At 39.9% G+C, this 13,040-nt stretch overlaps 1 protein-coding gene across 5 annotated transcripts in view; it reads right to left on the bottom strand.

Moving 5' to 3' along the window:
* Positions 1-852: 852 nt before the first annotated feature.
* CDK13 (cyclin dependent kinase 13) overlaps positions 853-13,040 on the bottom strand; it is a 45,953-nt gene continuing 33,765 nt past the window's right edge. Inside the window, exons 8-15 of one of the 5 annotated variants that reach the window (XM_042806304.1) lie at positions 12,799-12,900; positions 12,602-12,679; positions 10,408-10,524; positions 9,312-9,443; positions 6,849-7,054; positions 3,317-3,874; positions 1,896-2,260; positions 853-1,835 (exon numbers count right to left, since the gene is read on the bottom strand). In XM_042806304.1, coding sequence (XP_042662238.1) covers positions 1,404-1,835; positions 1,896-2,260; positions 3,317-3,874; positions 6,849-7,054; positions 9,312-9,443; positions 10,408-10,524; positions 12,602-12,679; positions 12,799-12,900 — 1,990 coding nt within the window. In that variant the 3' untranslated portion in view covers positions 853-1,403. Of the gene's footprint in view, positions 2,261-3,316; positions 3,875-6,848; positions 7,055-9,311; positions 9,444-10,407; positions 10,525-12,601; positions 12,680-12,798; positions 12,901-13,040 lie in introns of all 5 variants that reach the window. The other 4 variants (XM_033007119.2, XM_042806305.1, XM_042806303.1 and 1 more) reach the window with 4 other exon arrangements.

Here is a 13,040-nt window from a genome sequence, read left to right as displayed (position 1 = left end):
TTACGTACATGCAAAATATAACCATACCTCCTCTCTGCAGGAGAGAGACCACTTGTTGTCAAAGGAAAAAAAAACATGCTGGAAGTTGTAATTAATACGAGGAGTGGCTCTTGGTAAAAGTTTTAACTACAGTCATTTTATCAGTTGTTCAGAGAGACTCGATTCCAATATTAAAATGCTCTGTGGAATAGCAGATATAAAATCGATTAATTGGCACAATCACAAGTTTACAGAGAATTAGAACTAGCGTCAAACATTTTGCTGTTGGTCTAAATACTGGTCATTTTTCCTTTGGTTACTTCCTAATTATGCAGTTTTTGTGGTAAAAAGATGACAGTGTCAGCTTTTCACACAAAGTAACTACTGCTGTTGACATTGAAGAGAAAAAATTATTTCGTCACGTGGTAAGGATGTTTGGCAGAGGAACTAAAACACTTACTACAGCTCCAAGAGGGAGCTGAGGAAAAACTACACTCTTCATTCTTCTCCTCACTTTCAACGTTTCTCATGAAGTTCAATTTGGAAATTATGATTTCATCAAAATAAGATTAGGTCTCTAAAGAACTGGCCCACCTGAAGTAAACAGCACAAGGTTATGACCTACTTGAGTTGCCTATTATTATCTGAAATTTCACTACCTAGGTTTAGGTATTATTTTCATATCAATCTATAAAGTACTTCCAAATTTTTGCAGACCTTAAGCTTACATGTTAAGGCACTTACCATTCAAGTAAAACAGTTTTTATATAAACAAGCCTGGGAGATGGAGAGAACATTTTACCAGAACATCCATTCTTTTTTTTTTTTTCTTGAAAGAAAAAAAAAAATAACATTGACCAAATATTTATAAAATTTTGCATCAAGAGAAAGGTTGTGTTTTATTATCTGAAATGAGCACAAAGTACACCTTCCACAATAACACTGAAAGCAGTGCAAAGACTGACAGTGACCTTTGACTAAAGGTAGTTCTGTAAAAAGAAAAATACCAAATAAATCAGTGCCCTGCTTTGATTGTTGTAAAATTTTTTTTTTTACATAAAAGTTGGTCCAAACTTACAAAAAAAGCACAAATGTGCATAGTTCAGAAGATCTGAAAGAGTGCCATAAAAAGCTGATGTCCCTAAATTTAGCATCCACTTAAAACTGCCAAAATACAAAATAAAATTCCGAACTAGAGTTTGTGAACATGTACAATCAATTTATCTAGTTTTCAGACAGCATGAGTTTTAAGCATTTTTAATTTTTCCTACTGTATGCAAGACCCTTTTCCACATAAAAATAAAGCTGTTGAATTAACATTATTCAAGTCTGTTGAATTGCTGCTTTAAACTGCAGCTAGGGAAAGAAAAAAAAAAAAAAAGTTTTTCCAGATAAAAATGATGTGCCTGAGGAAAAACAGATACTCAATATGGTAATCCTCTGCCTCGCCCTCTCACTGCAGATGTGCTAATGTGTCCCCTGTATCCTTGGGAATAGCCGGGTCCTTGGGCAGGAGAAGTCCAAGTCTGTCCATGCATGTGGCTGATGCCACCGGGATTTTCCTGTAAGTTACTTCCGTAGCTATAGTTGTGCATCTTTGCGGGCAAAGAGTGGGCGCTCTCTGGCCCCGCGGAAGCGTCGCTGCTGCTCCCCAGAACCGGGATCGGGCCGTGGCTGTACTCAAACCTATGGTCTTTATCTCCACTAAACAGCATGGGGCCAGCGTTGAGGTAAATGTCTCCATAACCAGTTACTGAGCTGGGAAAGGATTCTGAAAAGGCCGACGGAGGAGGGGCAGCACCAGAGTGAGATGAAGCAGTACTGTAGTTATCTAAAGACTGAATATCCGAGTTCCCGAGGAAGCTCCTCCTTTCCAACGCTCCCGACGACCCACTCCCTATTCCATCGCTACTGCCATAATGGGCAGACGAGAAGGAAGATGATCCGAAGTTATCCTTGTAGTCTGGGCCTGGGCCGTAGGAGTCTCTAGCCTGATAATCCACGCTCGTTTGTACTGGCTCCTCCCTTGTCGCCTGAGCTTGATGCTGAGCAAGCAGCTGCAGAAGAGCTGCTTTCACTCCTGCGTGAGGGTCTGTTCCTGAAGAGTTACTTATAGGCAAATGCTGGTTCTCTGTCCGATAATCAAGGTCTTCATCGGTGAGAGGCGGAGGTTCCGGCGGCTCTGGGGGACGCTGGTCTGGAGGCAAGATCCGAGGGCGTTCTTGTTCGGGTGTTCGGTGCAGAAGCCTCATCTCGGACTGCCTAACCAAATCCTCTTGACCTAAGCAGATGAAAAAGAAAAGCTTTGGAATAACAACGTACAATAGCAATATCAGAAAGGAAAGGACTCCTTCCTGGAACAATACAGAGGTTTCTTACTTCAATTCTCACTAACTTATAAGTTAAATTTACTGGTAGTTGGACGGATTATTTTGGAGAAGGCAACAGCTCATTTGCCTCCGGAGGGTGATGCAGGTTTCTCACCAAAGTAAGGTTACCAGGGAAGCAGTTCAAGAAAAACGGTACAAATCCCTTCAAAAAACCCAAACCAACACTCAAGCCACATGTAAACAACTAGAAAATTCAAAGAGGGAGCAGAAAAAGATTTGCTAGTAGGGATAAAAGTCTTGAGGAACAAAAGGCCACCCTACCAAGGAACAGCAAAACCTAAGGTTAAAGAAAGAACATAAACCCACCAACCGTAAAAACCTCAAAAAACACCCCCAGACCACTTCAGAACGTTTCTTTCCACAGCTGCAAACACCACACAGAAATATGTAAACCACCCAAATAAAACAGCAATTGCAATCCAAGATGATCAATGACAGAGCTCTAAACCATGAGAACACTGAGGAAGCCACTACTACACCCCAGTGGAAACCTTCGACCGCGTGTTAGGGACAGTTACAGAGTCTGACAGTAAGAAACTGCTCTATCAAGCATTAAAAAGAAAATACCCTTTCCCCAAAATAGGCTTTACCTAAACGCTCAGGCAAAATTGGCAAATTCCATCTATGAATTTGCTAGAGAAGGCTGTCTTCACCGCAAACACCACTAAGAAAACCCCAACCCACCCCCCCCACAATGATCAATGTAACCGCTTCACTACCGGCGCTCGGGTACCGCTCAGGGCGGGAGGCATCTTTTCCTCTCTCTGCACGGCACCTGTTAGAATCAGGCACAAATTCTACGACCCAGACGTAAAACGTGACAAAAAAATCAACTTAATCACTATCTCCCCTATACTCACAGACTCACACGCTAACTCTTTATCCCCCGACTATTACATCTCCCCGGCTCAAGGTCTCTGGCGGTTAGCACCAAAGCCCTTCAGTACCTGCAGACGTGTACAACGACTTGATCAGATGTGGGTAGCCGGGTGCCGGAGATTCCACATCGTCCCGGCTGACAGACACAGGAGTGGTGGGCTCTGGAGGCTGCCTGAGTTGTAATGACATTTCATTTCCTGATCCGTTTTCCTTCTCCTCCAACACAAAATCTTTTTGTTTTGTTTGCTGAGCCTTTATTAACTGAGACAACAGAACAGCAAACGCACTCTGTACAGCTGCCTGGGCAGCATCAGTCTCAACTTTAGGCTGACTCAGCTGCGCAGGGGGTACAGGAGGCTGCGCGATGGTCGGCTGTTTGAGAGGCTCCTGTTCCGGCGGTGGTGGCGGAGGCGGCGGCGGCTGCTGCTGTTCTGACTGTTTTTCACCTGCTGACAAAATTCCAGCAGGAAGATTTATTTTATTGAGTTGCTGCTGAGTCTCTGGGTTTACCTTAATATTCAACATTTGGGCAAACTGTGCCAAACTAACACTTGTTTTAGACTGTAGCAGGTTTAGCAGGATTGCCACTTCATTCTGGTTTAACTGCTGTCCAGTGCTTGTTTTTGCTAAAGACAAAAAAGGTGGTTTTAAGTATTATTTAGAACTGGCATATTTCAAAAACTCAAAAGTAAGACTAATCTAGCACAGCTGAGACAACTGGCAAAGCATGGGTTCGGACAACATAGAAATGGAATGCTTCTACATATTAACTGCCTTTGGGGGAGCATCTATAGGAAATGGAGTAGTAAGATTCAAAATTAAGCAAGTAACTTCCACGGGGTCACACACACACACACCTGGACATACAAGAAACATCAAGCTGGAGCTCAATTTTCCACAAGACAACTAAGCCGGGGCTTAGGGCCACCTGCTTTAGGCAGCTGTAAGTTTTCCAATCCCCACAAAATTTCCTATCTTTGACATATCACATCCCTCTGTTAAAAAGTGGCCATCTGCAAAATGCATTTCCAGTCATACTCTGGCCCGTTCTAATTCAGCATCTGGATTCTAACACCTGCTCAAGTGACCAGGCTCAAGGTGACCCAGAAGCTAGTGGTATAAACGCAAAAGCAAGTGCTGAGTTTGAAGGAGAAGTTAAGCACTGAGTAGCAGGAAAATGCAGGTTTGTGATGACATACAATTTCTTCAGTGAAATGGAATTTGCCACAACTAAGAGAAGATGATGATGGTGATGCAGGGGAGTATGAATAAGGAACTCAGAATATCAAAGGAGTTTCTTAGTTTCAAACACCCATTATGGTAGTTTATTTTGAAAGAAGAAACGAAGGAGCATGCATTTCAACATGCCTTATGAGCAGATGACTTAGAGAAGAAAGTAGTTAAAAATTCAAGAAATTAGCATGTGTGACTCTGCTGGCAGAGGCCTGAATTTTTTTAACCCAGATCAACGCGAACGCGTTCTGTCCTCCTCTGCCCCTGCCACTCTGCTAATTCACCAATATATTAATTGACAGCATATTCAAAGCCAAGCCTGAAAAAATAGTCACACACACAAAAATATTACGTATTTGCCTTGCAAGACTAAGAGCAGCACAGCTGGAAAGTGCTGCAAAACCCACAACCCACTACCCTGCTTGTGGATGTGCACCAGGTTACAAGCACTTGGAACCTACTCAGGCAGGATCCAGGGACTTCAGTGATTTTATATATTTATATACATGTAAAAAGCAAAACCACCTTTTATGTGGCAATACAGGAAAAGACAATTCTAATGCCTCATACTGCTGGCTCTCACTCGGATGTCAGGCTTAACTGTTGATTTTTTTAACATCTGAGGGTGGTATGCTCAACACTCAAATTTCTCTCAGACTCTCAGTGAAAATTCAACAGAAAAATGCCAACAAGGGGAACTAATCTACCTATTCCATACTCTTTGCTTAGTTTCAAAGTCTGAGAGCAAGCTATATTCTGGGAGATCTGACAGTTTCTACCAGAACAGAATTTTTGAGCTCTACATAGTTGTTGTTAAACTGTAAGATGCAATAACCAGGGGTCCCATTCATGAATCAGAACATTAGCAGCTGAATTAAGGTGTTTCTAACTTCTTCTTTTGGGATGTTCAGAAACAAATGCAACGGTTTTAAAGCATGCATTTGTACATGGAGTTCTTTAGTGTGCCTTATTGATGATATTATCTAAGATGCATTATGGCTTCCAGAAGTCCTTTGCTTAATACAGAAAACACCTCTATGCTGAACTGTCTAAGCTCTGCTGAAAATTAAATTGGCTTTTCTACCTAGATATGTTTTTTCTATGTACATATAGGCAAACAGCAATTTAGCTCTGAACGATTCCTTCTGTTTCTTTAGATTTTTTTGGCATGGTGAGTATTAATGACTAATAAATATAGTAGTTTCTCATCAGGCTACCTGTTATAAAAGCATGAAGAAAGTAACTCCTATCCTTCTGACTCTTTAAATTTCTACACAGTTTTCATTTGCAGGGGAAAAAAAATTGAGGGCTACAGAAAGTCATGCTTGAAAATGCTGCCAAAACTCTAGCCTAAAGATACAGAGTGGCAGAAGCTCACAGCTGGCTTACAGTGAGAACCAGGATGAACAGGAGCAAGAGGCAATAAATTGCAATAAAATTTGATCAATAGAACTATTTCCTATCTATCTTCGCACAGAGAATTTGGAGTATAGCTCCATTGTTAAATGAAGAGTTGATTCAAGATGGTTAGTATTAAAGAATTTTCAGGCCCTGTGAATGCATTTACTGGTTTTCTTCAGCTGAACTCCTGTATCAGTGCCATAGGATTTATGGTCCCTTTGCACAATCAAAAATGGTCTAAATTAAAGTTAGCATTTGGTATTGTTCCTTTGTAGATTTCCATATATTATGAGGGAACTACCACTGAACTGCTGAGTATCTCAAACGGTGTGCACGTAGGAAACCATTACTTTACTCTTTATATTATATTAATAAAATTAGTCTCCAAGCAAGATACCCCAATTAAGTTTCAGAATTAATGGCTGTGCAATCTACAGAGGTAGCTGCTTCCTGTTATACCAGGTTTGGGGGAGGGGGGGGGGTGTTGGCATTTTTATTTTTTTTTTTACAATTTGGTTCAGCCTCAATAATTTGGAAAGCAGAAGATTAACATAACATGCAGAGGGAACCTGTTTCATTTTAAATCATGATTGTTCTAAAATCTGCCTTCTGATCTGTTTATCAATACCAATAAAGGTCCCCCAACCTACAGAGATTGTGAGGAACTTAGGAACAGCAGCCAGCTTGTAGGATTTCAGAAGAATTACAGATGAACAAAAGATAAAATCCCCTCAAAATACAGAGCAAGCTAGTGGCTCTGACCAGATTGAAAAATTAAGTAAAACTTAAAAAGGAATGCCTAGTGTCCAAAAACAAATGTAAATCTTTTGTAAGAAAGATTTAACTTACAATACCGTTCCTCCCTCAAGAATCCAGGAGACATCAGTACTCTGAAAAGAACATCTAAAATTTCTAGAGGTGCAATCCAAGTAGAAGGTAATTATAAGAACTAAAAATATTACTGACCAAGTGCTACACTAGAGTTGCCCTGAGTTTTGAGTTGGGAAGAAGTTTGCATGCCTTGTGGGGTGTTGGTTCTGCTCTCATCCATGCCTAGAGACAGATCCTTCCTGGGGACTTTACTTGCTGTTGAGTCATCAGTCATGCCCATCTGCTTCTGCCTTCTGCGTTTCTTACTCCACAGCTCGTGGCAATCCTGCCATAAAGGAAGGCTGCAAAGAACGATTAGAAATAATCAGTTTTACCCCAGATTATTTTTGTTGCTGCTGTTAATGTTTTCTTGAGCATTCATTTTACCAACATGGTACAGATATACACAATGTTACTTTTGAAAGATGAACCTACTGGAACTAGGACATACACATGAAAACACACAAAGCCAGAAAAACCTCAGCTCTGCTTTTCCTTGCTGATATCTCAAAGTGAGAATCAATGTTACTTTCTTACAGTCATACTTATGAAAAGACAAATTATTTGTGTAATTCAAGACTTCAAAAATCAATGCTGCACACCTGCTATAAAACAGAATTTGCAGAGTAACAGGTAACAGAGTTACCAACATGAAAGCGTTTTTTTTTCAGGGTCTGGGTGACCAATTCCTTTTGTCTGCTTGTGAAGACACTACTGCCTCATGAGTTCAAATATTCATCCACAGTGACATAGCTATCTAGTATTTATAGTTGTATAGCACAGACAACCAAGAAAGCAGGAGGAGAAAGAAAGAGGGGGGAAGAAAAAAAAAGAAAAAAAAACTGCAGGAATACAGGAAGCAGCTGTATGAATTAATAGCACTTGACACTAGCAAAGTTAGGATACTAGGAAGAAGGAGAGATATCCCCGTCCTTTAGGGCAGACAAAAGCAGAGGCAAACGTCTCCTAAGGAAGTCACCTGCCACCTAGTTGTGTCCTCCTATTACCGTTCGTGCAGGCATCCCCATTCTGGTTTCCTGAGGAACACAAACCCATCCCAGAGATAATGGAAATACTGAGGTAGGCAGTAAAACCAGTGCCTTCTGTTTTCCTGTTACAAATTAATAACTGCCTGAGCAGTTCCCTCACCTAGGAACATGGAAAAATCAGGTGACAGATGACAAGAGCCACCGGAAAGGCAATTATGACAACTGCTTCTTTTATTCACTCTCTCCGCAAACCAGGTCAAAGACCTGACAAGTATTTAGTCAAAAACAACTGGAATCAAGCAAGAACTCATCATAAGAAGTGTCCTACAGTCCTTGCAATGAGTACTGTCACTTTCCTTGACTGAACAACTTCTTCCCAAAGCGGAACTTCAGTCTTTCAAGAGAACAGTCGACACGCTCCATCAGCAGTGACTGTGGTTCCTCTTAATTTTTAAAGGGACACCAAGGACTACTTTGGTTTGAATTTCCATAGATCAGCTTCTAGCATGGATTCACTACCAAGCCCATGACAGAAATCAAATTTCTTCCCATTCACTTACCTTAAAATGAATATAAGCAACATGCAAGACAAGTGGTTCTGATATTTTAGTGAATAGCCTAAGATTGCTGATTACTGATATTCAGACGGTGATTGATATATATATATATATAAGCATATTCAGGCAATGAAACCTCTTAGCCTTGTGTATCAGGAGCATTAGTAACACCTGTGTTTGTGCAACAGGTAAGTGTTAAAAGATTTTTAATAAAATTCTTAGATGAAACTCAAACGTTTTTCCCAGCTGGTAACTAATTAAAAAGAAGCCTACTAGTACAGGCTACCTTGAAGGTACAATTTACTCATTATTAAATGTTCTATGTTCTGACAGCTATCTTGAGGGAAGAATGAAACCTGCAGATTCTGTAATACCTTTTCACTGTTTTCCTCAGGGCCTGTTCCAATAGGATTTGTACTGATTACAATGACAATTAAGCCACTGCAAAAACCCTACTGGATATTGCAATATATTTCCTCTCGGAGAAACCGACAGGAAAAACCCTGCACGCAGTATTTCATTTCTCCTGCCTGTAATACCAAGAATCTCATCTGGCACAGGAAACAATTTCTGGTATTTCACTTTAACTCTCAGGTACCTTTGCAGAATTCTCTACCCAGTGTCACTCTACCATCAAAGAAGGAAACAGATTCACGGAGGCCCTCAAAACCCTCAAAAAGTAGACACTAATAAACAGAGATAAAAGGGAAATGATGTTTTTTCAACACTCAAAACATTAATAGGAGAGTATTTTTTTAAAAGGTACTAACTCAGTAACCAGTTCTAGCAGTAACAAATGAAACAGTTCTCAGATCCTCAAAACCACTGCTATTGAGGTGTAAGAGTCATTCAGCTGCACCACCATTTTAGTGCAGTCATCATTAAATGACTGTATGTATCAACATTTTTGTTCTGCCACCACCTACTTTAAGTGGAACAGAATGAGCTTAATGAAATCAGTGCATGTTCACATTTCGTAGAGGTAAGGACCATTACCAAAGAAAACTACTTACTCTGGAGGAGGCATTTTAGATGGTTCCACGTCTCGCAGAAACTCGCACTGAAGGGCTTGTTCAGCTGTGCAGCGCTTGCTGGGATCCAGAGCAAGCATGTAATCGAATAAATCTAATGCAGCTGGTGGGATGCTACAAAAGAGTAAAATGGAGAAAAGCACCACATTTTTATTTTGAACCACACACTTCTGCAAGATTTTAATAAACACATCCCCTCCAAAATAATTGATCCCTATGTCCTCAGATAACTTACATCCTAACAAAACCCACTCACTACTTGAGCTTGGCAGTAAGAGATAAACTTCACCTTTGTTACCTGTGCAAGCACATAACCCAAGCTTTTTTCGCTTTGTATGGTTTAACTGCTTGAAACATTGTGCTTACAAAAAAAAAAAAAAAAAAAAAAAAAACAACCCAACTTTTTAAAGCCAAGACTATATTGTTACTTTACACTTTGGAATTTAGCACCTGGGGAGTTGCAGTCTTGACTGGTCCATGGACAATAATTCTACTGCTTTAAAGATGTAAGTCTCATTAGTACAAACAAGACAATACATTTCTCCTGAAACCCACAGTAACTGAAGGAGGGGAACAAACCCTTTAAAATAAACTTACAGCTGTTTTCCATAACTTGCACGTGTGATATTTGCACAAAACTAGTCCAATGGTAGTACTTTAGAATACACGGTTCAGATAACTCCTCTGTGTTGTATGAATTTATGACCCAAAAGACTATAATGTTAACCAGGCTACATATTTAGCTGTAGCCAGTTGTCCTAATAAAAACCAATTAAGTACTCTGAACTGGTTTTTGGAGCAGGACAACAAGCAGGTGTCCCAATCATGGAAAACAAAGGTTTCCTTAAGTGAAAGCTGACAGGTGGCTGAAATTTTAGGGCTGCCTTCCCTCTTTTTGAAGCTCCTATTAAGTAAGGGTTAATACAAACTCTGTGGGTATCATGGGAAGGATAAGAAACTAAAGCCATTTTTCTTTACACTTAATCCATGTTCATTCTCCAGAAAATAGCAAAGTTCATAAAGTCTCCAAGAAAACTTAATGCTATTACAGTTGACTAAACTAATTATTCATCCTTACAAAGCAAACTCTTCTCTCAGTTTTCGACGATACTGCTTCTTTGGTTTCATTGTGTTGAAATAAGCTAATTTTATAACATCAGGCCACACTGCTGGACAAGGACTCCCACAAATTCGGCTGTACCAAAGAGAAGGGAAAAAAAGGGTATGAGATCCAAAACCGCAAGTGAGCACAGCTGTCATTTTATTCTTGCGCGTACAGTGAATACAAAACCAATTTTTAATGTTCACGTTGTTTTAGCTAAAATTTCTCTACTGTCCAATGTCCAACACCTCATCCCACCCCAGGCATCCTCCACACAAGTGTTCTGAAAAATTTAACCAACTATGTCTGGACAGTACTCCGGGTATTTGACTTGGAGAACTGGATAGCCCAGGCTGAGAGTGCTGATTAACTTCTATGTCCTTAGCTCACATGCCAGTGAAGAAAGATACACCAAATGGCTGAAAACACACTCTTTACTGAGCGTTGACACTGAAGACATGGGGGGGAATCCCAGTAAGGCCTAAGGCAGAAGCAAGATCCAACCACTCGAAAACCTGTACATTCTTTACTTCAGTTATGAGTTTTATGCCTTAAGCCTCATCATCTTCCACAAATGGAGTTGCCCACGGTCTTATTCCTCCTCCTGCATCCCCACCCATTTTGTCCAACCAAAGATGGCTAAGCACAGGTTGCTCAACACCACACTTCTGAGCAGAACTAAAGTAGCATTTTACCGCACGTGCAAGGTTTCAAACTCGGATGCAGGCGGTGATGAAAGGACACTTTGCAAACACACTTCCCTAGTTCACCCCTCCCATTTATTAGATTTAAACACTTAGTGTAAGAGTCCTCATCTTCTATTAATTATGCTTCGAATGCTATGCAAACCAATCTGACTTTGTGCTGTTTGGGGTATGTAACTTTCAGGAGGGAAAAGAAAAATAATAAATCTATCTTTTCCTATCAGAATTTACTTCAGCTCTGTCTTTAAACACTAAAGTTAGAAAAGATAAATGTAGAATTGTTGACTCTAACACAATGGTGGTAAAGATGTTGATAAAAATGAAATAATAAACAGCCAAAAATGCATAGCATCAGTGAAAAGTAAATATGAGCTACAACCAGCAGATTCCAGCAGAAGAAGAAAATTGCAAAATTTCAGTTTGCTGTACCAGAAGTACAACACAAAGACAAAAACCTTCAAAAGACTGCACTGTGACGTGCTTCAATGCCATCTAGTGCTCAAAAGCAAAAATTTCCCAACTTACTGAGTTTAGTTCTCCTTACACTAAGAATGATTGCTGATATGCTTCACACCTCCTAAAAACTTTGTATTTCCAGGCCAGCCAGTAACACATTACACAGAAACATGCTACTGTTTAATCTGTTTTGAAAAACATCTCAATATATAACTTTGTAATATTTTTTATTTATTTAATCTGTAAAATAAAGTTGACCGTTTACTGTTCAGGTTCTATAAGTTCTGTAGGACTCACCCTCTTTTCCCCTTGTTTCTAGGAAGAGGACCTCTCCTCACTTAGAGGTCAATTATGATATCAGAATCAAGAGCAAATTTTGTTTGCTGAATAAAGGGAAAAAAAAAAAAAAAACAAACAGATGCTCTGGTTCCACAGAGTTTTATACATATTATTCTATGATTTATTGAGATAAGGAAAGAAACAGAATTTTTACCTCCATAAAGTGTCTGGCAGTTTGTAAGGGAACAGAAATATTCCCACAAAAATAATAAAGCCCAGGTGTGTATGTGGAAGGCTTGAAACAAGAACTCAAGGCCAGTAGCATGCAAAGAACCTAATCCTCCCAAACCCCACTTGTCCTTATTATTGTCCACATACTCATTTTTATTTCCTGCAAGGAAGTTGTAACAACATCTTAAAAAAATAACAGGCATTTTCACTGCTCTCTCTTCACAACTTTAGTAATAGGCAACTCCAGCTGCTCTACAAAAAGCACTCTTACTAGTCACCTGTACACTGCTAGGACCACAGAATACTCACTGAAGCCCCTTCTCCATGCCCAAGCAGAAGTCACTTGCTTTACACGCCCCTCAAAACCTCTAACATCTCACTCCAGGTGATAATGGAGTACTTACAAATGTTCACAGAGTGTTTTCTCTGATTTTTAACACTAACAAAAGAAATCTGACAGTTTATGAGGCACCTACTACATGGTAGTGCTTGCCAGTTACCTTATAAGTTCCAGTTGAGCAAGTTCTTGATTTGCTTGAAATATTGGCTTTTTTGTAAAAAGTTCACCCAGGATGCAGCTGTAAAACAGTTTTGCACAATTCCATCATTATGGCCTTCAATACAGACTGATCAAAACATTTAAGATTTCTTTTTGGCTGGTTTTTATGTTTGCCACACTTCTGTACCAAATTCTTACCCACAGCTCCAGACATCGATAGCTGGCGTGTATCTTTCTTCTCCAAGCAGAAGTTCAGGAGGCCGATACCATAATGTAATAACTTTGTTGGTATATGGTCGGCTGTTGGGGGGAGGAAAAAGAGAGGACTATCATTTTACTACGATCTCATTTCTGATACTTTGAGGACTTTACTTCTGTGGTGTTGTTTAAGAACACTACAGTCTTCCACTCCCTTTTCCTAATTTTAGTCCTGCAAAACT

This window comes from Tyto alba, unplaced genomic scaffold (genome assembly GCF_018691265.1).
Source record: "Tyto alba isolate M040663 unplaced genomic scaffold, T.alba_DEE_v4.0 Super-Scaffold_46, whole genome shotgun sequence".
Classification (NCBI taxonomy): Eukaryota; Metazoa; Chordata; class Aves; order Strigiformes; family Tytonidae; genus Tyto; species Tyto alba.
The sequence above is the reverse complement of the archived record's forward strand: the minus strand, read 5'-3'. Positions and strand labels throughout refer to the sequence as shown.